A 26,153-nucleotide genomic window follows, 5' to 3' on the forward strand; every position below is an offset into this window, starting at 1 on the left:
CCCCAGCCGGCTGCATTTAATGGCGCGGGTGGCCACGGGCGCGGCGGGCTCTCGGGGCGGCCCGGCGCAGAGCAAGCGAGCATGTCGGGGACGCGCACCTCCAATGACCGGCCCCCCGGCACGGGCGGCGTCAAGCGGGGGCGGCTGCAGCAGGAGGTGGCGGCGACCGGCTCCCGCGTGACCGTGGTGCTCGGCGCGCAGTGGGGGGACGAGGGGAAAGGCAAGGTGGTGGACCTGCTGGCCACGGACGCCGACATCATCAGCCGCTGCCAGGTGGGGCCGGGTGCCGGGCTCCCCACCCTGCCAGCAAGGCCCCTTCCCCTCCCCTCCCACTGGGCAGAACTCCCTCCTTCCCGGGCCCTAAGGACACACCCCCTGGGTTCCTTCCCTCCTGGGGACACCTCTCGGAGTGGCCACCCCCCACCCACCCACACCCACACGTACACACCCCACACACACATACCACCTACACACACAGCCTCCCTCCACCTGAGGCCCGGCCCTCTAAGTTCCAGAGAGAGGCTCCTCCCCTCCTCTGAGCCGCCCACCCCCACACTGCCGCCCCGCCCCTCCCCCACTCCCTACTCCCAGGAATTCGCCCCCCCCAGGGCAGTGGGCCAAGGGTTGAGCTATAAATACAAGTCGCTGAGGCGGGGATACTCGATCCGGGGTGGGGAGTGTCATGGGGTGAGACACAGGGCCTCCTAGCCACTGCCTGGCTGAAGGCCACCACCACCCCTCATGGTGCGACCAGCATGGGTCTGGGACCCTTGACGAGGCCCAGGGCTCAGGGTGCTTCGAGGAGATCAGAGGTCTGGCTTGGCAGGAGGGCACCTCAGGGTGGGCCTAGGGGAGGGGAAGGAGCAGAGCAAGGCAAGAGGGTAGCAGGCCAGGCTGCGGTGGGTGGGGCTCCAGGCTAGCCAGCCGCCTGGGCAGGGACCTGAAGGAGGGCAAGGCAGGGACCCTGGTGCTCAGGAAGGCCAGTCGGAGGTGGGGGCGGGGGATGTGGGGGAGGAGGAACCACAGTTCCTGGCAGGGTGACCTGCTGCGGGTAGTGCCAGCCAGGAGCCCGGCACAGCTTTGTCCCCTGAGGGCACAAGGCTGGCTCCTCTCCAGCATCTCTGGCCCAGTCCCCAGGGCCACTGTGAGCCCCATCCCCATGCCTGGTGGCCCCAAACCCTGCTGCCTGTGGGCTGAGTTACAACTCAGGGCATGAGGGGCTGGCTACGGGGTGCACGTGTGGGCACGGCTGGGTTGGAGCCACATTGGAGGCTGTTGCCAAGAATGGGTACCAGGTGGCAGGCAGGTGGCGGGTGCTTGGCTCTTCTCCCTGGTTCTTGGCCTCAACGCCGTACTCCCCGGGGGGAGGTCCAGGGCTCAGAGCAAGCCCCCCACCCAAGAAGAGACTCACTCAGGAAAGAGCTTGATGTGAGGTGGCCATGCCACCTGGTGAGAATTCCTGTGGGTTGCTTCCAGAGGTCCAGGGGACCTCCCCCCTCTCTGCTCTGTCACGCCAAACACGCCCCCCTCTTCTCTGAGAGCCTCGGGGATCCCTGCCCCTCCACAGGGCGTCCAAGCCAGGGTTCAGTTGGCTGCCATCCCCCTCCATCCAGGCGCCCTGCCTCAGGAGAGAGCTTTGCACATCACCCATCACCGCCTTCTGCAGGCCTCTGCCCCAGGAGTACCCCCAGCCCCTTCATCAGGACACTGCTGTCTGGTCAGCCCTCACACCCTCCCACAGGGCCTTCCTCCAGGTGGCCTGGGGGCTTCAGTTTCCATCTTGAAACACCAGGAGTTGGTTCCACAAAAGGTCCTGCTAGCCATGAGCTTACCCCGCTGCCAGCCCCCCTCACTCCCCCACCACCAGGCAGTGCAGAGCTGGGTGGAGCCCCATCACCAGACTCTCCTCTCCAACTCCTGAAAGAGGATGTGGGGTGATCCATCCAGCCCCTGTTCAGGAGAGAAAACTGAGGCTCAGAGAGCTGAGGCATGAGGATAACTGACACGCACCCATCACAGTAGCCCCAATTCCAGCCCCCCCCCCAACAAGGGTACAGACTCGAGCCTTCCTCTCTAGTGTCCCCCGTACCCGGCAATGACCCCACTCCACCCCCATATGTCTCCCCTTAGCTGGGGACTTTGCCCACCACTGACCACCTGGTGCTGCCTCTTTCTGGTGCCCCTCCACTGCCTGACCACCCCCCACGGTCGGGGCCTGGCAGAGGTTTCTTAGTAAGGCTGTGTGCACCTGGAGCCAGAAGAACAAGCCAGTACCGGTTCTGGTTGCACAGAGGCCAAGCCTGGGCTGTGGATTGCAGACCAAGGGTGAATGGAGGGGGGCATGGGGGAGCATGCAGGGGGTGGAGCAGGCATGCAGGGGACTTGGGGCACCGGTGGTTGGGGCTGATGGGGCTGCATCCAGGCAGGTCTCAGGGACCCCACCTGCCAGTTCCCTCGGCCCCAGAGGGCCTCCTGAGCTTGGAGCCATCCTGAGTGTGTCCCCGTCCCCCACTGTGGCTGCTCTGCCTCCTGGGACGGAGAGGAATATAGGCAGCCACCTCTGCTCTGCACCCCTAACTCTCTGCCCCCAGCTGGCCTGTCCCCTCCTGGCTCTCTTTGGTTCAGCCCTTTGTACAGCCCTTTGGTGACCTTTGTCATGCCCTGGACTCTGGCTCTCAGCTCCTGCCCAGAGGCGTCTGGGGCCGGGCCCTGCCCAGAGGAAATCTTTGTCCCTACACAGCTGCCTTATCTCTTCCCCACCTGATTGTTTCGGTCAGAATGCACCTAAGGGCCCAGGCCTCCCTGGCCTGCCAGAGCTCTGGGCCTGCACCTTTCTTGTCCTCTAGGGTCAGTGTCCTGGGGCCAGCCTCCCCTCTCCTTACAGATCCGACATTGTGGCCATGGCCTGGCCAGCATCACCTGTCCTCTTTCAGGTCTGCTGTGGCCTCTGCTGAGCCAAGTGTGTCCACCTGCCCTTCCCCCCCATCGCGGAAGCCCCGGGTCCCCAGGGCTCATCCTCTCTGCTGCCCACAGTCACAAAGACATCAGGCCATGTGCTATCCCACCCCACCTCCTTGGAGTCCAGCACCTTCTCCCGGGGGTCCTCTTCTGTGGCTGGCTTGCCCTTCCCTGCCTTGTCTGCGGACCGGCCCCAGCCCCTCAAACAGGTGTGGAAGAGCTCACTCCACTGGCCCATTGTGGTCTGTTCCGGGTCCAAGTCACCCCTCTGCTGTCACATCTAACAACCAGCTGTCGTCAAGTCGACCCCGATTCACGGCAACCCCGTGGGTGTCAGAGGAGAGCTTGGTCCACAGGGTTTTCAGTGGCTGAGTCTTCGGAAGTAGATCACTGGGCCTTTCTTCTGAGGTAGCTCTGGGTGGACTTGAACCTCCAACTTTTCGGTTAGCAGGGAGCATGTTCGCGGTTTGTACCACCCAGGACGCTGTGGTATCTGGAGACCCCGGAGCCCCCCCGACGGTAGCCTGTCTCTTCCTCCCTGCCCCTCCTCCCACGTCAGAGTCCACTGTTACCTGCTGTTTTGGGCTCTGGCCCGGAGGGGGTGGAGACAGCTTCCTCCAAGGGCAGTGCAGACAGGGGGCCACGAGAGTGCTCGGTGATGGGGGTGCTTTGGCTGGCTTTGTCGGGCCTCCTGCCGTGACCTCCAGTGCCATCCCCATCTGCTGGGTGCCCCTGTGGGCGGCGACACCTGCCTGGGGCTGCGGCCAGAACCTCGGCTGATGTAGGTGAGAACACAGAGGCCGGGTCAGGCTGTGTACTGAGGGGACGTGTCTTGCCTGGGGGGCCCCTCTGCAAGGCGAGTGTGGGACACCCTTCACTGCATGCTCCGGTTGGCTGGGGACCTCCTGACGTAGTGGATAGTGTTGTTCCCGGAGTGGGACTACATAGGCTCCCCAGGGAGCACGTGGGCACTCTGGCCAGGGAGCTGTCTAGAACAGTGTGGGCACCCCTTGGGGTGAGGGTCTGAGAAGGAGTCACAAGAGGAGGGGGGCTGAACGGAGTCATGAGGGAGCGACTCTGGCAGGTAGGGAGGTTAAGGGAAGGTGTCCAGGGCAGGGGGCCATGTGCCAAGGGCTCAGTGACCAGGAGGGGACAGACGTGGTAACAAAGCTCAGTGTCTGCAGGTAGGACAAGCCCATGAGGTGAGCAACGATTTGGACGTGGCGGTGTGGTGGGCCTGGGATACTGCCTGTGATGAAGACAACCCTGTGGTCAATGGCAGCATGCAGGTGGGGGTGGAGGAGACAGAGGCCAGAGGGGCTGGTAGGAGGCCATTGCCCAGAACCAAGGAGGGGCCCAGCCCAAAGTGACAGCCCCCACCCCTTAGCATCACACCAGCGTACACGCATGCATGCACACACACGCACAGACATACACCTGTGCCCAGATACATGCACACATGTATATGCACACATGCACACGTATACATATACACATGTGCACACAAACACACAGCCTGCCCTGGCTGCTCCAAGGAGACAGAGACCCTGGCCCCTGCGTGGCCACTTTGAGCTCGCCCAGCTCACTCATCACCACTCCTAGTATCTGTGGTACCACCCTGCCTGAGCACGGAGGGGGACAGCCTAGAGGACTCGCTGGCTCAGAGGCAGAAGGCCACACCTGCCTGCCCAGGTGGACAGCAGGGTCCTTAAGGCCTGGGGAGCAGAGCAGAGGTAGTGGGAAGAATGAGGAGTGGGCTGCGGGCAGCACGGGGGTGGGCAGGCTGCCAGAGGGTCCGTGTGCAGGACAGGGCAGGCTGGCAGGGCTTGGGAGAAGGCCAGCACCAGAAAGGTGAGAAGGAGCCTGGTTTGTGAGGCAATGGATGTGGGAGCATGGTCCCTGGGCTCTGGGGCCCATCCGGGCTCGGCTCCTGGGAGCCGGGGTCTGTCCTGAGGGGCAGCATCACAGGCTGGGCCCAGAGGTTCTCAGGAGTCTCTGCTGTAACTCAGGGTCTGGCTGAACTCAGAGGTGCTGAGGGCCAGCAGACAGCCAAGGACAGAGCCCGGCAGACAGGAAGTCCCATTTAGACAGTCCAGCGGCAGGGGCAGCCACAGGAAGGAAGTGTCCTGGACTTCAGGGTGCCAGTCAGTGCCATACGGCCCTTGGGATACAGATAGGGCGGCCAGACCATGGGCAGCTGGGGTGGAGGTCAGCCCAGCAGGCAGGTGACAGGCTCTCTGGCTATAGGGTGGAGGCCAGAGAGGGCAAGGCGTCCTGGGTGTTAGAGCCTGGCCAACTCCTGCGGGGGGGCTTCTGACTCCTGGATTGCTCCCGGGCTCCCATCTCCAAACCAGGCCACAGCCCGAGCAGATAGCACCCCCTCCCTGGGTCAGGGACTACCATCTGCTGACTGAGATAGCCGCCTTGTCCAGCTCCCTCTGTGGACTCAGAGGTCAGCAGGTGGGCCTCGCCCATGGGAAGCCTAAGAAATGGGGCATTCTTTTGCCCCTGACCTCCTCGTTTACCCCCGTGGCCAGATCTCCCCAGGACATCAGTCGACCTCTGCAGGGTGGATGGCAGGATGGGCAGCCCCTTGAGGCAGGGCCTGGGTTCAGCGTTTGGGCTGGGTGTGTGCCTGGCTGGGAGTGGCCCTGGCCGGACTCCTGGGGCTGCCACCAGTGCTAGCATTGAGTCACCAGACCCCGCGGCCACTCCAGCCTCCGCCTGTTCCTAGGAGCTGGTATTTACCCCAACAAAGGCGGTGTGTTGGGCTCTGTGTTTTGCCGCCAGTTTGGCTCTGTGTCCTCTGGGCACCAGCCCTTGGAGGAAAGGAGGCACTGGGCCCTGATGGGGTCATCGGGGCTCCGTCTGGGCTCTATGTGGACTTCCTCTGGAGTCTGTCTGGGCTCTGGGATCCATCTGGGCATGTTTTGGCTCTGTCTAGGCTCCGTCTGGGCTCCATCTGGACTTCATCTGGAGTCTGGTCTGCGTCCCTGCTCTGTCTGGCCCCTAGCTGCTGCAGGCAAGACTCAACACTCTCAGCCCTGGAGGCCCATGGTCCCAGGTGGGAGAACTGTGGCATGAGGGGCCCCTGGAGGTCTTAAGTCTGAGACTGAGCAGCTGTGAGGGAGACCCTTGGAGGCAGACGACCCAAGTTCTAGTCCCGGCTCTGCAGCAAATGCCACTGCTCTCAGGACTGCAGTTTTCCCATCTGTAAATGGAGACCATGAGCCCCAGGTGTCTCCCTGCCCCCAGGGGCCTGAGAAGCAAGGGGGACTTAGGGCCTGGATATGCTACATGAACCAAGAGTGAGGGGATGTGACCTCCAGGTCATTACTGGGCGGGTGCCACGCAGAGTGTCAGCAAGGACAGCGGGTCCATGGTGCCCGAGTGACCCTCAGAACTTGGTCCCAGCAAAGCCATGCATGGCAGTGCCCTGGAGTCCCAGACGCCCAACCCAGGCCCCAGTGGAACCTGCTAGAAGCCCTCAGCCATTCCAATAGGAGCCTGAGCCCCATGTCTCAGGCTGCAGCCCTGCTGTTGCCACAGTTCGCCCCCACTCATAACCCTTCCCTGTGCCTGGCAAACTGCCCTCCTGCCTTGTCCCAACAGCCCAGACAGGCCCCCTTATCTCCTCCCTCCTGTGGCAGCCCCCTCTGGGGTCCTTTCTCCAGCTCCCCCTCAGCAGCCCACAGTTCACCTCCCAGCCCAGGGGAGGTGGGGCCACCCTTGGGACAGCATCTCACTGTGTCCTGCTGGCTGTCCAGTGGCCCGGGTGTCACCCAGCCCTGAACACACCGGGGGAAGGTGACTTAGTGGTCACCCAGCTGGACCCTTACCTGTGAGTGTGGAAACCCAGTCCTGGGAGGGAGGGGCGGGCACAGACTTGCCAGCTGAGCTGCTCTGGGTCCACACCTGGATCTCCATGGCTCCCAGGAGTCTGTGCCAGACACAGGTGGACCTGCTGGGTCGGGGTTGGTCTGAAACAGAAGGGGAGGGTCCTGTTACAATCTCATCCTTTTGCAGCTTTGACTGGCTGCCTGGGAGTCCCACCATCGTGCTCAGAGGCCTCAGTAGCACCCCAGAACAGACCCTCAAACTGCATTTTAAAGGTGCAGCTCCCAGGTGCCACGAGCATGCTGTGTAGTGTGTTTCCCCCAAGGCCCCCTCAGCCACTGGGGAAAGCAGCAGAGGCCAAGCTAGGGCCAAAGGGGTGCATAGGAGGAGTGGGGCGGGGGGTCTGAACACCCACTTCTTATTTCACTGATGTGTGAGGTGGGTCCAGGGAGGGGGTGCCCTTGCCAGGTTCCCCCAGCATCTGCTCCCCTCCTTTCCCCACCCCATGCCCCCCTCCACCCACTGGTCTATTTCAGTGGAGGAGCCAAGAGACTGTAAATCTTGCCTAGATGCAGCAAGAGGGACAGGTGCTCCTGCTGGGGGGGAGGGGTTGGTCAATGGGTCTCTCGGGACCTGCCGAGGCTGAGGGGCAGGGAGGGGAGATGTGAGGCCCAGGGCCTGCCAGGCAGGTCCAGGAGAGGTCAGAAGGCTGGCCCGAAAGCCATCAGTCCACAGCCCTGCAGCCACAGCTGGGCAACATCAGGTTGGACTGGGAGGAGGCCCCCTGATTAGAAGCCAGGGCCTTGGGGCAGGGCCCACCTCTGCATCTGGGCTTGGAGATTAGGGCAGGAGGTCAGGGTGGAGGCTGGCTAGAGCTGGGCTCCAGGCTCTTATATCCAAGGACCCTGGGGATGCAGCAGGCGTGCTAAGTCCACAACGCGGGTGTGGGCGTGTCCCTCTCTCGGCCTCAGGCAGGGTGGCCCCATCACCCTCGCTGGACAGGACAGGGAGGCTGTGGGGGGTGGTCTGTGGCTCTGGACCCCTGGGAGCCCACTGCACCATCTGGTGATGGGCAGTGGGATGGCGACTGGATCACCCCCCTGCAGCCTGGACCTTCCTGGTGTCCCACACCTGGCCACCCTGAAGACCCCGTGTGTTTGCCTCTTCCACCTGGGCTCCCACTGCAGCCAGACCAGCCTCGGGGGCAGCAGCCAGCGATGGGGAGGACAGACACTTTTCTCACCTTTCTGCTGCTGCCCACTGGACGATCAGGCGTTCACGATCGTGGCCCCATCTGGCGCTTTTTCATGAGCTTCCGCCCCCTGCCTGCCTGCACCAAGAGCAGAGGGCGGCAGGGAGCGCACCCATGAGCCCCTGCTGAGTGGACTTCTGGTGGTGTGACAAGGGCAGATGGGCCTCCCTGCCGCTTCACCCTAGGACCTGCTGCCAGGACGGGGCTGTGTTATGACCCCCGGTGATACCTGAGGAAGCAGAGTCCAGGGTGGGGGAGCGAATGTGGGTCACGCATGTGCTGGTCATTGGCAGAACAAGGGCTGGAACCTGCCCCTCCTGCCCTCGGTCTCCCGCCCACCCTGAGCAGCAGCACTGGGTTTAATGGGCCCAGTGGCTTTAGCCCACCCCAGCCCAGAGGTCAGCTGTGGTCAGTGTGAGTAAAGAAAAGGCAGGTGACCCCAGAGCAGGGCTGCTTTGGAACTGCTGTTCTGAGATGGATGGTGCAGGTCCAGTGGGAGGGGTGGGGGCACTGGTCCTGCTGGGCACCCCGTGCCCTGGAGAAGGGCAGGCCTGCCTGTACTTATGACTGGGCTCTGGCCGCCATGCAGAGCACTGGGCTGTTGGTGGAGCCGAGCAGAGATGGGCTGCTTGGAGGAGCTGGGCCCCCTTCCTGCATCAGAGAAGGCAGCCGCCGCAGGCAGACAAGCTCTGAGTGGGGTACCCAGCTGCAGGATGCCTTGTGCTGAGCCAGCCCCACTCTCACCATCCTCCCCAGCAGAGGGATGGGGGCCAGCCTGGGCCACACCCTCTCCAACCCCGTCACCTAACCCAGATGTCCGACAGCCAGACCATGTGCCGGTAGAATCTCGCCCTCCTGTGGGGAAAGGCCCTGCTCCAGGCTCCTCAGCCTCTGCATTTGGCGTGGCTCTCGGGGGCATCTGGGCCCTGGGTGGCTCTCTGGGGGTAGCACCACATCCCAGGTCTCAGTGGTCTCTCTCCTCAGGGTGGCAACAACGCGGGCCACACCGTGGTGGTGGACGGCAAGGAGTACGACTTCCACCTGCTTCCCAGTGGCATCATAAACAGCAAGGCTGTGTCCTTCATTGGTGAGTCCCCCATAGCGGCAGGAAAGGCCCAAAACTCCAGGAGACCAGTATGCTGGGTGTAGGGGCACCACTGACCGCAGATGCGGGCTCCTTGAGGAACCGGGTGGAATGCAGCACCGTGCCCCACCAGGAGCTGTACGGAATTACCTGCACCATCTCATATCTGCCCTGCGCTGGGGAACAGACCAGAGGGACGGACGTCAGGAGATGAGGCATGTGTGCAGTGTGAGTCTGCATGTACTTGCAGGCATGTACGTGGGTGAGTGTGTGTGCATGAAGGCAGGCATGTGTGTGTGTGAGCAGGCATGTTGGGGTGAGTGCACATATGCAAGCGTGTGAGTGTAGATGTGTGCGTGTGTGGTTGTGCGTGCATGTAGGTATGCACGTGTGTGAGTGAGCATGTGTGAATGTGTGCACACGTGCCTAGTGCCTATGTGAATGCATGTGTGTGAGTGGGTATGCATATGTACATGTGCGGGTGTGTGTGAGTGTGGGGCGTGTGTTCATATGTGCAAGTGTGTGCGTGTCAGGATGTGTGAGGGGCACAGCAGGCCTCTCTCCTGCAGTGTGGAGGCGGAACCTCTGTGGAGGAAGGCTGTGCCCTCTGGCCCCTGCCAGGCCACTCCATCATCCCACTCACCTCGGTCACCTGCCAGCTTTCCAGCAGGCCTCTCATCTCTAGCCCCATTCCAGCACCCCAGGACCCAACACCCTCCAGCCTCGGCCTTGGCTCCCCTTCCCATCCAGGGCTCCGTGCTTAGCCCAGACCTTCTTGCTCAGAGATGCTCAGAGACACTTTTCCCAGCCCCCAGACACTCTGGGAGCTCCTGGTATAGTCAGTTACCCAGGTTACAAACGAGCTTCCTTCTTAAACCTGTCTTTAAGTTGAATTTGTATGTAATTGGGAACCCTACGTATATAGTATATAGTGTACCTTTCTATGCATGGAAAGGTTTAAAAAAACACTTCCAGGTAACACTGAGACACCTCTGACGTGATAATACGGTAACAACAACGTTTTCACACGCGTTGCGAACTAGCACCCGTTTGTTACTATGAACCATCGTGTGTGTGTACCTCGAATTTTTAGTTCGTAACCCAAAGACCGCCTGGACTGTCCTTTGGCTCCCTCCACACCTACAGCAAAGCCTCCCCACTGGCCGAGAAGCGGAGGCTGCCAGCGCCGTCTGGCTTGCCTGCCCCTGGTTTGCACCCCGCTGACGGCACTGGCCCCTTAAACATGAGCAAACGCAGGGAGGGGCGAGCTAAGGTGGGTCCACAGGCAGAGGTCCCTCCCACCTCAGCACAGACTCTGGCTGCATCCCCGCCAGCCCAGCAGCGGGGTGCAGGCAGCATTACAGATGGAGTTGTGCCCTGAGCCGCTGTCCCTGGCCCTAGGGCTGCTACGCAGGCAGGTGCCGCGTGGCCTTGACTGTGGCCTCCTGCCTCCTCCAGCCGCCCAGCCTGGCCGGAGGATGCTTTGCCAGTATCTGAGGAGCTGGGGGACAGGCCAGGGCGGTCACCAGGGAACACGGGCAGAGGGTTGGCCCAGTAGTCATCAAAGCCAGAGGCACCCCCGAAACAGCTCGTTTGGCAGGAGGCAATGTACTCGAGCCCACGCAGCTGCCCCAGGCTTACGAAACCTCCCCGAGCCACACCAGTTATTTCAGGACTCGTGGCATTTAGTGACCTTTTGTGCTCATCATGGTTTGCACAGTCTCTGAGTCACCTCACCTCTAGTGATGCCCTGTGTCCCTCAGCACCACACATGCCAGGCTCACCTGTTGTGAGCCCCTAGACCCACTGGCTGTGGGCTTTGGGCGAGCACCCCGCTCTGGTCTCGGTCTCCCTTCTCGCAGGATGTCTACATGGGGCCTGCTTCAGTTGTTTGCGGACAGGGCAGAGAAGGAAGCAGGGCTCGTGCAGGCAGGGGGAATGGTGTGAATGGTATTGCTCCGTGCCTCCTTTCCATTGTCAGGCAAGTGCAATACAAATAAACAGCTGCTGTCAAGTCGACTCCGACTCACGGGGACCCCGCATGTGTTAGAGAACTGTGCTCCGTAGGGTTTTCAGTGACTGATATTCTGGAAGTAGGTTGCCAGGCCTTTCTTCCAAGGCACCTCTGGGTGGACTTCAACCTTTCATTTAGCGGCTGAGCAGGTTAACTGTTTGCACCACGAGGAACTGCTTCAATACAATGGAACAGCTTCGTTGCGGTATCACTAACATACCACACAATCCACCCGTTGTGGCACTGTCACCACAATGCAGTTCTAGAACATTCTCATTGCTGTAGAACTCCCTCGTGCCAGTTTGCCATTTATCCCCACCCCTCCTCCAACCCAGCCACCCTGACTGCTCTCTGTCTCTGCATTTTTGTTTCCTTGTATTTAAATAGACTTTATTTTTTTAGGCCAGTTTTAGGTTTACAGAAAAATTGTGCAAAAAAGTACTGGGGAGCTCCCATGTCCGTAGTTTACGTTGGTGCCAATGGTTGAGGTGCTTGGCTACTAACTGAAAGGTTGGAAGTTGGAGCCCACCCAGAGGTACCTCAGAAGAAAGGCCTGGCAATCTGCTTCTGAAAAATCAGCCATTGAAAACCCTGTGGAGCACAGCTCTGCTCTGACACACGTGGGGCTGCCGTGAGTCGGGGTCAACTCCGTGGCCATTGGTACTGTTGCTGTAGCGCTGTTACTGCGGTGCTGTTACCGTGGTACTGTTACCGTGGCGCTGCTACTGCAGTGCTCTTACTGTGCTACTTGTCACGTTGGGGTTCACTCTTTGTGCTGTAAAGTTCTATGGGTTTTGGCAAATGCTTAATGTCATTACACCCTCATGCAGAATAGTTTCACTGCCCTAAAAATGCCCAGTGTGTTCTGATCCACCCCTCCCACCTCGGCTGATGTTTTCAAATGTGCCTCGTGACATTCCCGTCTCTTGTGCCCGTGTGTTGCAGGCAATGGGGTTGTCATCCACTTACCTGGCTTGTTTGAAGAAGCAGAAAAAAATGAGAAGAAAGGTGAGTCTAGCGCTGCAGACTGGTGCTGCCCCAACATGGTCCCCTGGCCCGTGTTCGCTGAGGGCCTGAGGAGCTGTGGGCCCCTTGTCATTGCTCCGCGGGTGCCAGTCCCCTCCCTCAGCAGGGCCTCCGGCCATCACCTGCCTCCTTCTGCTGGTGCAAAAAGCTCAGTGCCAAGCTCGGGACGCAGTGAGGTGGGTGGGCAGAGGTCCTAGACCGGTCACTGCTGCAGATCCCGGGGGTTCAATTCAGGAAGGGGCCCAGGGGCGAGAATTTAGATGAAACTCCACAAACCTGTATGCCAGCCTGGTTTGGGGTTCCAGGGCCCATTGGGAGCATGTCTGGGCAGGGAGGAGTGACGGCTGGCCAGGCACACAGAGGTGGGGGGTGCTGGGGTGCGTGATGCTATCACCCAGCTGTCTGGGTGTAGGTGTGGACGAGGCAGACCTAGGATGCTGGAAGTGCAGGGGACCTGGGAGGGCCAGAGCAGGCAGGACTCAGGTCACTGGAAGAAGGGCAGGTCACCATTTGATCCTGGGGACAGTGAGCATCGGGAGGGACCAGACTGGGGCCCTGTGGAGGAGATAGGTCACCTTCAGAGCGGCTGAAGGTGAAACAACGGCCAGGCCTCAGACCAGCTCCAGCTCCAGGGCCTACAGCAGAGGCCAGCCTTCGGGGGCGGGAGCTCAGCTTGGACATGGGAGGGACCATCCCAGCCTGGCCAGGCGGGCCCAGTGGCCTCCTCCACAGGGGGACAGGGCAACAAGAAGACGACTGTGTGCTGCGGGTGAAGGAGCCTTTCTTGGCTCCACTGTCCACCTGGCCTGAGTGAGGTGGGGACAGTTGAGGTCCCTCGCCTGTGTTCCCGCAGGTCTGAAGGACTGGGAGAAGAGGCTCATCATCTCGGACCGAGCCCACCTGGGTAGGTCTGCTCAGAGGGGCTGGGAGAGGGGACGCCCGCGTGCCTCACCGACACACTCACGTGCCGGCTCCTGTGATCCACACCTTCCCTTGAGCGACAGCACAGGCTGTATCACAAGCTCTTTTATCTTGTCCCTTGCCCTTTCCAAAGAGGCCAGATGGGGAAACTGAGGCCCAGGGTCTCCCAGCACACATGAGGGTGCTAAGTGGAGCCAGAGCCCAGTCTGCCCTCCCGGCTACCCACCTCCCCAACCCCCGGGAGCCTGAGCGCGGCCCCCCCGTGAACTGCTGTCCCGTTTCTCTCCTGGCCCTGCCCGCGGCGCTCACCTGGACCAACAGTGTTTGACTTCCACCAGGCGGTTGATGGACTTCAGGAGGTGCAGCGCCAGGCACAGGAGGGAAAGAAGTAATCACACGTGACACCCTCTTCCCCAGCAATTTCCAAGGCCTGCATGTGGGGCACCGAGGGCGTGGGTCTGGTCCTGGGCGTGGGGGGCACTGCCCAATCCAGCCCTGCAAGGCTGTGTGTGTGTGGGCAGTGGTGCCTTTTCAGCCTCGCTGGGCCTCACACTGCCTCCTGGCTGCACCTGCACCAGCCACACTGCCAGAACTCCAGGCAAACCTGGGTCCCTCCTACACACACACACGTATGCACACGCATAGGCTGTAAGGAAAATTCTAGAAGCACAGATGTGGCACAGCTGCCTCTGCCCACAGCTCCCCCCACGGCGCCCTAATCCTGCCCCTGCCGCCACATTCGTTCAGTCACTTAAAACTTACTGGCTAGACCCCCGCTGTGCCGGGCTGCTGTCCTTGAGCCAGAACTTGGCAGGCAGGAAACCAGCAGCATCCTGTCCCGAGGAGCACACAGGCAGGAAGGGGCAGACCACAGACAGGGTGGGTCAGGAATGGGGGCATGTCCGGGGAGCACTCCATACCGGGTGGCCAAGAGGGTGTTACTGAAGGTGACACGCCACAGCAGCACACGGCACACCATCCTTTTAGGACCAGAAAGAGACAAGATGCCCTGAAAACTCCCGCCCGCAGCCCCTGAGCCCCACCTCTTGGAGGCATGGTGGGTGGGCCCCGGGGACCCCCGTAGCCCACAGAGCAGCCCTGCCGACCAGGGTCCCCACTGGAACGGGATCGGGGGAGGCAGCACTGGGCACTTTACCTGGAGATGCCCAGGCCTGGCCTGCGCCCACCCCACCCCCCACCGAACCATCACACACATGCACACGTGAACCAGCACACACACGCTCATACACACACACACACACACATGCCGCAACACTCAGGCAGGCATGCACGTGCCAGGTACATACTCAGTATGCACACCAACACTCACATGCAGACACTCACACACAAATGCACACACTCACAGCTTAGCCACAGGCTCGTGGCCCTGGGGGGCATCTCAGTTCCATGCTCTCGGGGACAGGCCTTGTGGGGACAGTGGGCACAGAGATGGCCTGGCAGCACTCCCAGGGTGGACAGGGAGAGCAGTGCCTTCAGAGGGAGGCCAAGGCAGGAGCACAGACTGGCCTGTAGGAGACAGAGGGCACCGGGCGCAGGGCCTCAGGCTGGGGGTTGAGGGGAAGGGTCAGGCTTGGTCTCGGAACAGCCCACACCAGCACCAGCCCTGGATGGCTGAGACTCACTCAGCTCAAAGTGGGCCTCTTCGTGGAGTCCCGTTTGTTGTTGGAGGCCTGGGTCTTCCTGAGCCCTGGACACACTGCTGAGAAGAAGCCTGGTTTGTGGGTGTGGAAACCGAGGCCTGAGGGGAAAGGAGCCCGGGCCAGGTCTCCGTGCCATCTCATGACACTGAGCAGTCGGGTGGGTCGGAGGTGCCCTTGGTCCTCACTGGCCCCACACCACGGTTTCAGCATCGGCACCACCAAGAAGGGGATCGGGCCAACCTACTCCTCCAAAGCCGCCCGGACCGGCCTGCGCATCTGCGACCTCCTCTCGGATTTCGATGAGTTCTCTGCCAGGTGCCAGGGGGAGGGGGGAAGCGGGAGGAGGCCAGGGAGGGGGATGCTTGAGGACCCAGGGAGTGGGACTCTGGGGGACCCAGGGAGGGAGACCCTCGGGGACCCAGGAAGTGCGAGTCTGGGGGACCCAGGGAGTGGGACTCTGGGGGACTCAGGGGGGGAGACACTCGGGGACCCAGGGAGGGAAGACCCTTGGGGACCCAGGGAGTGGGACTCTAGGGGGCCCGGGGTGGAGATGCTTGGGGACTCAGGGAGTGGGACTCTGGGGGACCCAGGGAGGGAGACCCTCGGGGACCCAGGGAGTGGGACTCTAGGGGACCCAGGGGGGGAGATGCTCGGGGACCCAGGGAGTAGGACTCTGGGGGACCCAGGGAGTGGGACTCTGGGGGACCCAGGGAGTGGGACTCCAGGGGGCCCGGGTGGAGACCCTCGGGGACCCAGGGAGTGGGACTCTGGGGGACCCCAGGAGGGAGACCCTCGGGGACCCAGGGAGTGGGACTCTAGGGGGCCCGGGGGGGAGACACTCGGGGACCCAGGGAGGGAGACCCTCGGGGACCGGTGGGGACGGGGTTCTGACACGGACCACAGGGAAGACAATGACCACTGTGTCCACAGATTCAAGAACCTGGCCCACCAGCACCAGTCCATGTTCCCCACACTGGAAGTAGACATCGAGGGTCAGCTCAAAAAGCTCAAGGTGAGATGGCGTGGTGGCATCAGAGAACCGTGGAACACTGGATGCCCATTGTAAAAGTCACTATTATGGGGTGGCCGGCCTTCTTGGGGAGCCTCTGGGTGGTGCAAACAGTTCTTGCATCTGGCTGCTAACCTAAAGGCTGGCAGTTCAAATCCACCCAGGGACATCTCAGAAGAAAGGCCTGTGATCTACTTCCGAAAATTCGGCCATTGAAGACTCTGTGGAGCCCGGTTCTACGGTGGTGCACATGGCGTCTCCAGGAGTTGGAATCAACTCAGGGGCCACTGGGCATGGTTGGGTCTTTTTTAGCTTTCTTGGGGACAAGGCCTCCCTTGAGAGGCAGCAGTGGGCAGGGCGGTCTTCTCAGGAGGCCGGGAGACAGGTGGGCTCACTTACTGGGTCCGCTGTGTGCCCCTTTACTCCCTCCCCGGGGACAATTGCCCCAGCGGCCCACCTTTCCTACCTGTGACGGGAAGTGCAGGTGTCAATGCTGACTTTCAGGGGAGCCCCGTGGCGTGCGCGACAGGGTGATGACGGTGCGAAGACCTCCGGAAAGTACGGAGGCTTGGAGTTCCCCCTCCTCTGGGTCTACATCCCTGATAGTAGGATGGACCTAGCCTACCCACAGAAGCAGGACACACCTGCTGGGCAGGGCGAGGCGAGCCGTGTGTGAAACACATCCAAAACACGCAAATGTCCCCGTCCCCAAAAAGCAGGGTTTGGACCCGGTGCCCATGGGGCCTCTGCTGCAAGAGGACATGAGGACCTCCTTAGGCATCTATCCCAGACCCAACAGCAAAGACACGCAGAAAGTGACTATCATGTGAATGTTTCCAGAACATTCCATCACCCCCGTTCAATCAGATCAGCATCCCAAGAGGTCAGCGCTACTCAGGAAGACCCAGGGAGGGTAGCAGTTCGCCCAAGGTCGCAGGTGCCTGTGTCTGGGCAGAAGACAATGGCAGGAAGGTTCTGGAAGGCTGGCTGGGTGGGGCTGTCACTGAGGCCTCACACTCCACCTCTTCCCCAGGGCTATGCTGAGCGGATCCGGCCCATGGTGCGCGACGGGGTGTATTTCATGTATGAGGCGCTCCATGGACCCCAGAAGAAGATCCTGGTGGAAGGCGCCAATGCAGCCCTCCTGGACATTGACTTTGGTGCGTCTGGGACCGTTTCTTCCAGGGGTCTGACCCCGTTATCTGCCAGGGAAGGCAGGCTGGTCACTGAGAGCCAGGACCAGGTTACGTGGGGAGGTGGCGGGGCTGGTGTCCCAGCTCATGGTGCAGTTGTGGCTACAAAAATGAGTGTCCCTCATTGTTTTGACTCCACAGGAGGGGAGGGAGAAGGGGATGGGTGAGGGGTGGGAGTATGGGGGGGAGAAGGGGATGGGGGAAAGGGGGCAGGATGGGGAGAGAGAAGGAGATGGGTGAGGGGTGGGAGTATGGGGGGGAGAAGGGGATGGGGGAAAGGGGGCAGGATGGGGAGAGAGAAGGGGATGGGTGAGGGGTGGGAGTATGGGGGGAGAAGGGGATGGGGAAAGGGGGCAGGATGGAAAAAGAGAAGGGGATGGGTGAGGGCCACAAGGGGTCTGGGAGAAGACCACGGTGGTTCAAACAGGCCTCAGATGTACCAGGCAGGATTTCTGTGTGTCCCAGGCACCGACCCTATAGGTGTGCCTGCTTACCCCTCCTGCCATCACCAAGGACTCTGGGAGCTGGCAGGGCAGGTACCCACCATCCAGATGGGCGCAGCCTTCTACTTCCCCGCCATCCCAGACTCCTATGTAAGCTGCAGCGGCCTGGCCCACAGTGCCCCATGAGGGGCACTCTCCCAGTACAGACTGCAGGAACCCCCTGCCGCAGAGACACGCAGGGAGTGGAGATGTGGCTGGCCACGGCCCTTTGCTGAGGGGGCTCCTGCGGCCGGGCTGTCTTGCAGGGACCTACCCTTTTGTGACATCTTCCAACTGCACCGTGGGGGGCGTGTGCACAGGCCTGGGGGTGCCCCCCCAGAACATTGGCGAGGTCTATGGCGTGGTGAAGGCATACACCACACGCGTGGGCATCGGCGCCTTCCCCACCGAGCAGATCAATGTGAGTGTCCGTCTCTGGGGGGGGCAGGGTGCAGTCAGGGGCACACAGTGACAAAATTGACTGTGAACCAGACTTGTGGCCATAACTTCACCATCTGGGAGGCCATTTCCGTCTCTCAAAGGGCTCTTCCTGGGGCACAGAGGGGAGAGAAGGCTGACATGTTTCACCAGTAGTAACACCATGTGAGTGTGTATGCACGTGTGTGTGATGAGTGTGTGTGCACGTGTGTGTGATGAGTGTGTGTGCACGTGTGTGTGATGAGTGTGTGTGCACGTGTGTGTGATGAGTGTGCACGTGTGTGTGATGAGTGTGTGTGCACGTGTGAGTGATGTGTGCACACCTGTACATGCGTATGCTCAAACACGTGTGTTGACAGTGTGTGCATGCAGTGTGTGTGCGCTCATGTCCATTGTGCAAGTGTATGCTTGTGTGTGGTGTATACATGTATGTATACACACGTGCTCATTTGACTCCATGGCTAGGAACTGAGTGCAGCCTCACAGAGCCCAGTGCTCCCCACTTAGTGCAACTCATGAAGCCCCTGGAGGTCAGAAAGGACTCGGGAGCCTCAGAGACAGGCCCTCCCTGTCCTTTGGGGTGTCTCCTCAGCCCGGGTTTCCCTAACCACCGAGCTAAAGTCAGGACTAAAGTCAGGTAATCCCACCTGCTGGCAAGGACGCTCTCCAGCCCTCAGGCAGCCAGCCTTCCTTCCCACCCTCACCTGTAACCCTGTGACGGGTGGCGGAGGCTCTTGTCCCTGTGAAGGCGTGCACAGGGGCAGAGTGGGAAAGGGAGGACGTGACATCCGGAGATGTCTGCAGCCGGCTCTAAGTGGGGAGGCAGGAACAGGTGCAATGGCCTGCAGAGAACACCAACCCGCACCCCGTGTGCTGATTCTGCCCCACCGGGGTGTGAGCATCTGGGGCCTGGGGGAGGCTGCCCTGTGCCCCCCGCCCCATGAATCACAGTCCCCACAGCCGGTCAGACAGGGCTTTTGTGGAGCGACCTGGCGCTGGTGGACACAGGAGCCTGAAGAAGCCGCGGGTGAGGGTGGCTCCATGGGGCGAGGCTGTGCCTGGGGAGGAGGGGCAGCAAGCTGGCCACGCAGCCTTTCACCTCCCACACTGACCGCTGCCCTGACCTCCACGCAGGAGATCGGAGACCTGCTACAGAACCGTGGCCACGAGTGGGGTGTGACCACAGGCAGGAAGCGGCGCTGCGGCTGGCTGGACCTGACGATCCTTAGATACGCCCACATGATCAATGGCTTCACTGCGTAAGCATACCACGGCACCGACAAGGCCAGGGCCGGTGCTGGCCGGTGTCCACACCAGACTGGCTCCCGCACAGCAAGGTCGGCGGACCAGGAGCAGGGGGTCCCCGATCAGGCGTCCTGGGCAGACGGGCATTTGTACGCAGGGTGGGGCCGGAGTGACAGCTGGGACTGTTGCTGGTTCCCCTTCCTGCCCTGCGTCTCACTCCCAGCAAGCAGGAGAGGACACAGGAGGGTGGGAGTCGCACAGAGGGAGCCTATCGTTGCTGGTCTCTTATCAGTCTCTGGTTGCTGGACAGGCTGGCGCTGACCAAGCTGGACATCCTGGACACACTGGACGAGATCAAGGTTGGCGTCTCCTACAAGCTGAATGGGAAACGGATCCCGTACTTCCCAGGTATGCAGCACCAGGCTGTTGTCAGTCAGCTGGGCAGTCTTGCTGGACATCGGAGGAAGTGTGGCTTCTCAGAGACCAGGGGGAAGCCTTGTGTGTTAAACAGGCAGCGTGCGAACTGAGCTGATTAAAAGTCCTGCCCCTGTCAGTGCTTTTGTCCATCAGGGGCCACACCAGGTCTGCTGTGGACCACAGGCATTGGACAGGGCCTGGCTGGGGGTCAGGGTGGCTGCACGCACTGACCGTTGGGTGGGACAGGCTCAGAGGGGTCATCCTGAGCCACCGGCCCGGGACCCTGGGGGATACTCGGCCTCCTCGGGTAGAAGGCCGCCTCCTGGGAGTCCGGCAAGCTCACCTGAGTTAGCAGACATGGAATGGCTTTGGAAAGCCAAAAAAAAAAATACTTGTGCCCGTGGGTCAGAGTAGAACTGTGTTCCACAGGGTTTTCAACAGCTGATTTTCACCACTTGCACCACGTGGGACTCCTGAACAGCCTAATAAAACCAAAACTAAATCCATTGCAGTTGAGTCGATCCTGACTCACAGCGACCCTGTAGGACAGAGCAGAACTGCCCCACAGAGCTTCCAAGGAGCGACCCTCTAGGACAGAGCAGAACTGCCCCACAGAGCTTCCAAGGAGCGACCCTCTAGGACAGAGCAGAACTGCCCCACAGAGCTTCCAAGGAGCGACCCTGTAGGACAGAGCAGAACTGCCCCACAGAGCTTCCAAGGAGCGACCCTCTAGGACAGAGCAGAACTGCCCCACAGAGCTTCCAAGGAGCGACCCTCTAGGACAGAGCAGAACTGCCCCACAGAGCTTCCAAGGAGCGACCCTCTAGGACAGAGCAGAACTGCCCCACAGAGCTTCCAAGGAGCGACCCTGTAGGACAGAGCAGAACTGCCCCACAGAGCTTCCAAGGAGCGACCCTCTAGGACAGAGCAGAACTGCCCCACAGAGCTTCCAAGGAGCGACCCTCTAGGACAGAGCAGAACTGCCCCACAGAGCTTCCAAGGAGCGACCCTGTAGGACAGAGCAGAACTGCCCCACAGAGCTTCCAAGGAGCGGCTGGTGGATTCAAACTGCCAACCTTTTGGTTAAGAGCCGAGCTCTTAACCACTGCTCACCGGGGCTCTGAAGAGCCCAAAGCCCTGTTCAGGGCCCTCGGGGGAGTCTGCAAAGGTGGAGGGCGGCCCTGAGGCCCGCATGGACCTCGCAGCCAGCTGCTCCAGCATCATCTGCTGGTGACCTTGCTATGAGCCGTGGAGTCGCTGCACAGATGGTGTCCCTGTGTTGGGGAGCCAGTGCTCTCGGGACGGGTTGAGGGGCTGGGACCCCTAGACCCTTGCGTCTGGATTGAGACTTTAGGATTTCTGAGTGGGGCCCTTGGGTCCTTGGCTGGTGTCACCAGTGGAAGCTCCAGCAGAGTGTTTACCAGGTAGGTGTCAGGGTGGTCGTGTCCCTCCAAGTTTGGAAGAGGGACAGCCCCAAAGGGACCTGCCATCCCTGCCCACTCGACCCAGCACTGAGAAGACCCAGCAGAGTGCATGCTTCTCCATGTGAGTGCTGGGCAGCCTGGCTCTGGCTCTGAGTTCTCCATGAGAGGTCGTTCGGGGCCCCCTCACCCCACCCTGTGTGCGTTCCCTCCCAGCCAACCAGGAGATCCTTCAGAAGGTGGAGGTGGAATACGAAACCCTGCCCGGGTGGAAGGCAGATACCACAGCAGCCAGGAAGTGGGAGGACCTCCCAGCGCAGGCCCAGAACTACATCCGGTTTGTGGAGAACCATGTCGGGGTGGCAGGTGGGTGTCGCCCTCCCGGCACTGCGGCCAGTGGTCCCATTGGGTGCCAGCCTTGGCCAAATAATAAGAAAATAGCCCAGGGAACAAGGCAGAATGAAGAAAACCAGAGACACAAGGGAAAGATTAATCCAAACGACTAATGGACCACAACTACCATAAAAAAGCCTCCACTAAAGTTGAGTCCAGCACAGTTAGATGGTGCCCGGCTGCCACCTCTAACTGCTCTGACAGGGGTCGCAACAGAGGGTCCGGACAGAGCTGGAGAAAAATGTAGAACAAAATTCTAACTCACGAAAAAAGAACAGGCTTATTGGCCTGACAGAGACTGGAGAAACCCCAAGAGTATGGCCTTCGGGCACCCTTTTAGCCCAGTAATAAAGTCACTCCTGAGGTTTACTCTTCAGCCAAAGATTAGACAGGCCCATAAAACAAAACGAGACTAAATGGGTACACCAGTCCGGGGGCAAAGACTAGAAGGCAGGAGGGACAGGAGAGCTGGTTGAGAAGGGAGAGTGTCGACATGTTGTGGGGCTGGTAACCAATGTCACAAAACAATACGTGTACTAATTGTTTAATGAGAAGCTAGTTTGTTCTGTAAACCTTCATCTAAAGTACAATCATAAAAAGAAGAAGAAATAGCCCAGGTGCTTTAAAACCAGTAGCCTATTTTCTGCTGAGTTGACTCCGACTCGTGGTCACCCCATGTAGGTCAGAGTAGAACTGGGCTCCAAAGGGTTTTCAGTGGCTGATTCTTTAGAAGTAGATTGCCAGATCTTTCTTCTCAAGTGCCACTGGGTGGACTTGAACCTCTAACCTTCCAGTTAGCAGCCAAGTGTGTTAACCATTTGCACTACCCAGACTCCTCACCATTGCCGATGCTGATAATAGGAGACTGTGGGCGGGGGAGGGCAGGACATGGGAACTCTATACTTCCTACACAATTTTTTGTACACTTAAAACTTTTCTAAAAATAGTCTTTTAAAATGTGACTTTTCATACTTCTGTTAATAATCGTAGAATTTAATAAGAAGTTAGTCACTGGACGTTCTGTCCCGTGCGTCCTAACGTTTGTCTGTCTTCGCAGTGAAGTGGGTTGGTGTCGGCAAATCGAGAGAGTCAATGATCCAGCTGTTTTAGACAAAGACTGAGCCCGTCCCAAGAGGCCGCAGCCCTGTCCCCACGAAGACCAGCTCCACCGGGTTATGGGCCACCGAAACCAAAGCAGTAAACAGATAGATAACGCAAACATTTTCTGAACTTCTGTATTTCTGTTGAAACCCTCGGCTCAGCGTATCTTTTTCTGCGATGATTTTGAACATCTGAAAGCCCACGTTGTGTGAATTTTTAAAAAACACTGAAATGAGCCCGAGCGCTCACACTGAGGCCTCTTATGACACATTCGTTGTCGGGCAATTTTATGTCCCGTTGGGGCAAGTTACTAATAAACACATCCAACAGTCACAGAAACGTGGCGGCCATCCGTGCTTTGTTTTGAGTTTGTCTTTGCTGCTTTGCGACATTAAAAGGCGGCGCTTCCCCGTGGTAGCAGTCTGGGTGATACAGGTGCCCAGGCTGACCACACCACACGTCTGGTTGGGTAAAGCCAAAGTGGAACAAACGAGTGTAGGAGAGACCAAGTGCATAAAAAATATTTTTAGAAACTAAACTCCCAAACAAATTACACTCTAGAGCGGTTGCCCTGGCAGTCTGCCTCAGTGACTGGCCCTGTCGATTACTTCCTTGTCGGGAGCCCTGGGCGTTCCTTGGCTCCTGGATTGAAGACGACCCTCAGCGGCCTCTGCCTTCCCCTGTGTGGGTGAGTCTATCTGCTCTTTTGATAACTCAGAAGCGTTTAGGTTTAGAACCCACCTTGTTGTCTGTGCTTTTGAGTTGATCCCGACTCACAGCGACACCATGTGACAGAGTAGGGCTGCCCCCAAGGATTTTATTGGCTGTAATCTTCATGGTGGCAGATTGCGAGGTCTTTCTTCCACAGAGCTCCTGGGTGGGTTCAAACTGCCAACCTTTCGGTTAGCAGCCAAGTGCTTAATCGCTGTGCCACCAGGGCTCCTTAGAACTCACCCTACTCAGGAATAATTAGTAAAACAAAGAAAACACTATTTCCAAACAGGATTACATCCACAGGTTTAGGGGTTAGGGTTCCAAGACATATTTTGGGGGGACAACCTTAACCCCCAGCATGTGATTAGGCCACCTGGCCTGTAAGGGCTAAGGAGACAGAGGTTTAAGGGATTCTGTGGTTAGGCACCTGGATAAGGTTAGGGCTGGGAGCGAGAGGACGGCCAGGAGCCTGGGTCATGAACGAGACTGTCCAAAGTGCAGTCCAGCTCAGGAGGATGTGAAGGCCGTCTTGATCAGCCCCAAGGCAGGGGTGAGCCGCGGAGAAGAGGGCCTCCACCCTCCCACCACCACCCCCTTAGTGATCCTCACCGCCTCCTGGTGCGTGTGTTATGGTGCTGGAGGCTATGACACCAGTATTTCAAACACCAATAGGATCTCCACGATGGACAGGTTTCAGCAGAGCTTCCAGACTAAGACTAGGAAGAAAGACCTGGCAGTCTGCTTCTGAAAATCAGCCAATGAAAACCCTATGGGTCACAAAAGAACACTGTCCGACTCTCTTGCTTTGGACACGTCATCAGGAAGGATCAGTCACTGGAGGAGGACATCATGTTTGGTGACGTAGAGGGTCAGTGAGGGCGAGGGAGACCCTCAGTGAGAGGGATGGGCGTGATAGCTGCAATGATGGACTCGAACATGCAGGACCAGGCAGCATTTTCTTCTGTTGTTCCTGTGGCCACCATGAGCCGGGAGCCGACTTGCTGGCAGCTACCCATCTATCTAAACCACTGCTCCAGGGGAAATACAGGGTTAGGTTCCTGTGAGCCTCTGGTCACATTTTCATCAATACATAACCTTATTTTACGTACGTTTCTATTTAAAGACATCCTATTTAATATATATTGTTGACTCATTAACACTGAACTCAGGGCCAGCAGCACTGTAACTCACACCTGAACGAAGCTTTATCTAACACGTGTGTTTTCTTCACGAGGCTTTATCTAACACGTGTGTTTTCTTCACGAGACACATCACAGCCTTCCTGTGCTTAGGAACACTCAACAGCACTTCAGCACAATGCCTGGGGGCCATTTTTAAAAACAAAATTTTATTGTGCTTTAAGTTTACAAATCTAGTTGGACTCCCACACAAAAACTTATAAATGCCTTGCTATATACTCCTAATTGCTCTCCCCCTAATGGGATAGCACACACCTTCCCTCCACTCTCTCTTTTCATGTCCATTCAGCCAGCTTCTGACCCCCTCTGCCCTCTCATCTCCCCTCCAGACAGGAGCTGCCAACATAAGTCTCATGTGTCTACTTGATCCAAGAAGCTCATTCTTCATCAGTATCACTTTCTATCCCATTGTCCAGTCCAATCCCTGTCTGAAGAGTTGGCCGTGGGAATGGTCTCCGTCTTGGGCTGACAGAAGGTCTGGGGACCACGATCACTGGGGTCCTTCTAGTCTCAGTCAGACCATTAAGTCTTTTTACAAGAATTTGGGGTCTGCATCCCACTGCTCTCCTGCTCCTGCAGGGATTCTCTGTCGTGTTCCCTGTCAGGGCAGTCATCGGTTGTAGCCAGGCACCATCTATTTCTTCTGTGCTCAGGCTGATGGAGTCTCTGGTTTACATGGTCCTTTCTGTCTCTTGGGCTCATAATTACCTTGTGTCTCTGGTGTTCTTCATTCTCCTTTACTCCTGGTGGGTTGAGACCAATTGATGCATCTTAGATGGCCACTTGCTAGCATTTAAGACCCCAGATGCCACTCTCCAAAGTGGGAGGCAGAATGTTTTCTTAATAGATTTTATTATGCCAATTGACTGAGATGCCCTGGGGGCCATTTTAAACAGCAAAATTACTAATTTATTTATATACCACTGCTTTTCAAGGTGCATCGGCTTAAAATGTATTTTTTTTAATGCTTTACAAAATGAACAGGGAAGGTAATTAGGTAAGATGAGCCAAAAAAATAGAAAACAAGCTGAAGCTTTAGTGAATACACAGAACTGCAAACCAGAGAGCAGCTGTCCTAGCCCCCTCCTCTCCCACACCTTTCTTGGGTTGGGGCTACAGGAACAGAAGGTGGGCTGTGGGCTGTGTGCAGTTCCAGGGAGCTGGCTCTGACCACATCCCCATCCTCCCGTTCAAAAGAGCATTTTAGAGCCCAAGTGAGTGCAGCAGCCATTATTACTGGAAAAGCCATGAATTAGCTTTAATTCACTTTTAAAATAAATCAGAATCCTGCTTTTTAACACTTTAAAGACGTCTTTTGCATCAGATTTGCCCAATGCAATGCACTGTTCGATTTCTTGACTGCTACTTCCCTGGGTGTTGATTATGGATTCGACTAAAATGAAATCCTTGACAACTTCAGTGTTTTCTCCGTTTATCATGATGTTGCTTATTGGTCCAGTTGTGAGGATTTTTGTTTTATGTTGAGGTGTAATCCATACTGAAGGCTTTGGTCTTTGATCTTCATCTCTTCACTTTCAGCAAGCAAGGCTGTATCATCTGCATATCACAGGTTGTTAGTAAGTCTTCCTCCAATCCTGATGCCATATTCTTCATATAGTCCAGCTTCTCAGATTATTTGCTCAGCATGCAGATTGAATAGGTATGGTGAAAGGATACAACCCTGATGCACACCATTCCTGACTTTAAACCACGTGGTATCTCCTTGTTCAGTTCCAACTCCAATGATTGCCTCTTGGTCTATGTACAGGTTCCTCATGAGCACAATTA

The 26,153-nt window shown here is 58.5% G+C and overlaps 1 protein-coding gene across 1 annotated transcript; it reads left to right on the top strand.

The window, feature by feature from the left end:
* Positions 1 to 60: 60 nt before the first annotated feature.
* ADSS1 (adenylosuccinate synthase 1) lies at positions 61 to 22,791 on the top strand. Its single transcript, XM_003408878.4, has 13 exons — positions 61 to 273; positions 9,032 to 9,134; positions 12,091 to 12,153; positions 13,025 to 13,075; positions 13,414 to 13,480; positions 14,961 to 15,068; positions 15,684 to 15,765; positions 16,796 to 16,922; positions 17,704 to 17,858; positions 19,010 to 19,134; positions 19,431 to 19,528; positions 21,175 to 21,324; positions 22,409 to 22,791. Exons 1-13 carry the CDS (start codon positions 82 to 84, stop codon positions 22,459 to 22,461), a joined length of 1,374 nt encoding a protein of 457 aa, XP_003408926.2. The 5' UTR covers positions 61 to 81; the 3' UTR covers positions 22,462 to 22,791.
* Positions 22,792 to 26,153: the final 3,362 nt, after the last annotated feature.

This window comes from Loxodonta africana, chromosome 10, assembly GCF_030014295.1.
Source record: "Loxodonta africana isolate mLoxAfr1 chromosome 10, mLoxAfr1.hap2, whole genome shotgun sequence".
NCBI lineage: Eukaryota > Metazoa > Chordata > Mammalia > Proboscidea > Elephantidae > Loxodonta > Loxodonta africana.

What these genes read in the sequence shown, in the direction of transcription:
- ADSS1 (XM_003408878.4), top strand. Translation starts at nt 82, where the DNA reads ATGTCGGGGACGCGCACCTCCAATGACCGGCCCCCCGGCACGGGCGGC. An exon ending in CAGGCACAGGAGGGAAAGAA is followed by an intron (nt 13,481 to 14,960) that starts GTAATCACACGT and finishes CCACGGTTTCAG; the next exon opens with CATCGGCACCACCAAGAAGG. An exon ending in GTCAGCTCAAAAAGCTCAAG is followed by an intron (nt 15,766 to 16,795) that starts GTGAGATGGCGT and finishes CCTCTTCCCCAG; the next exon opens with GGCTATGCTGAGCGGATCCG.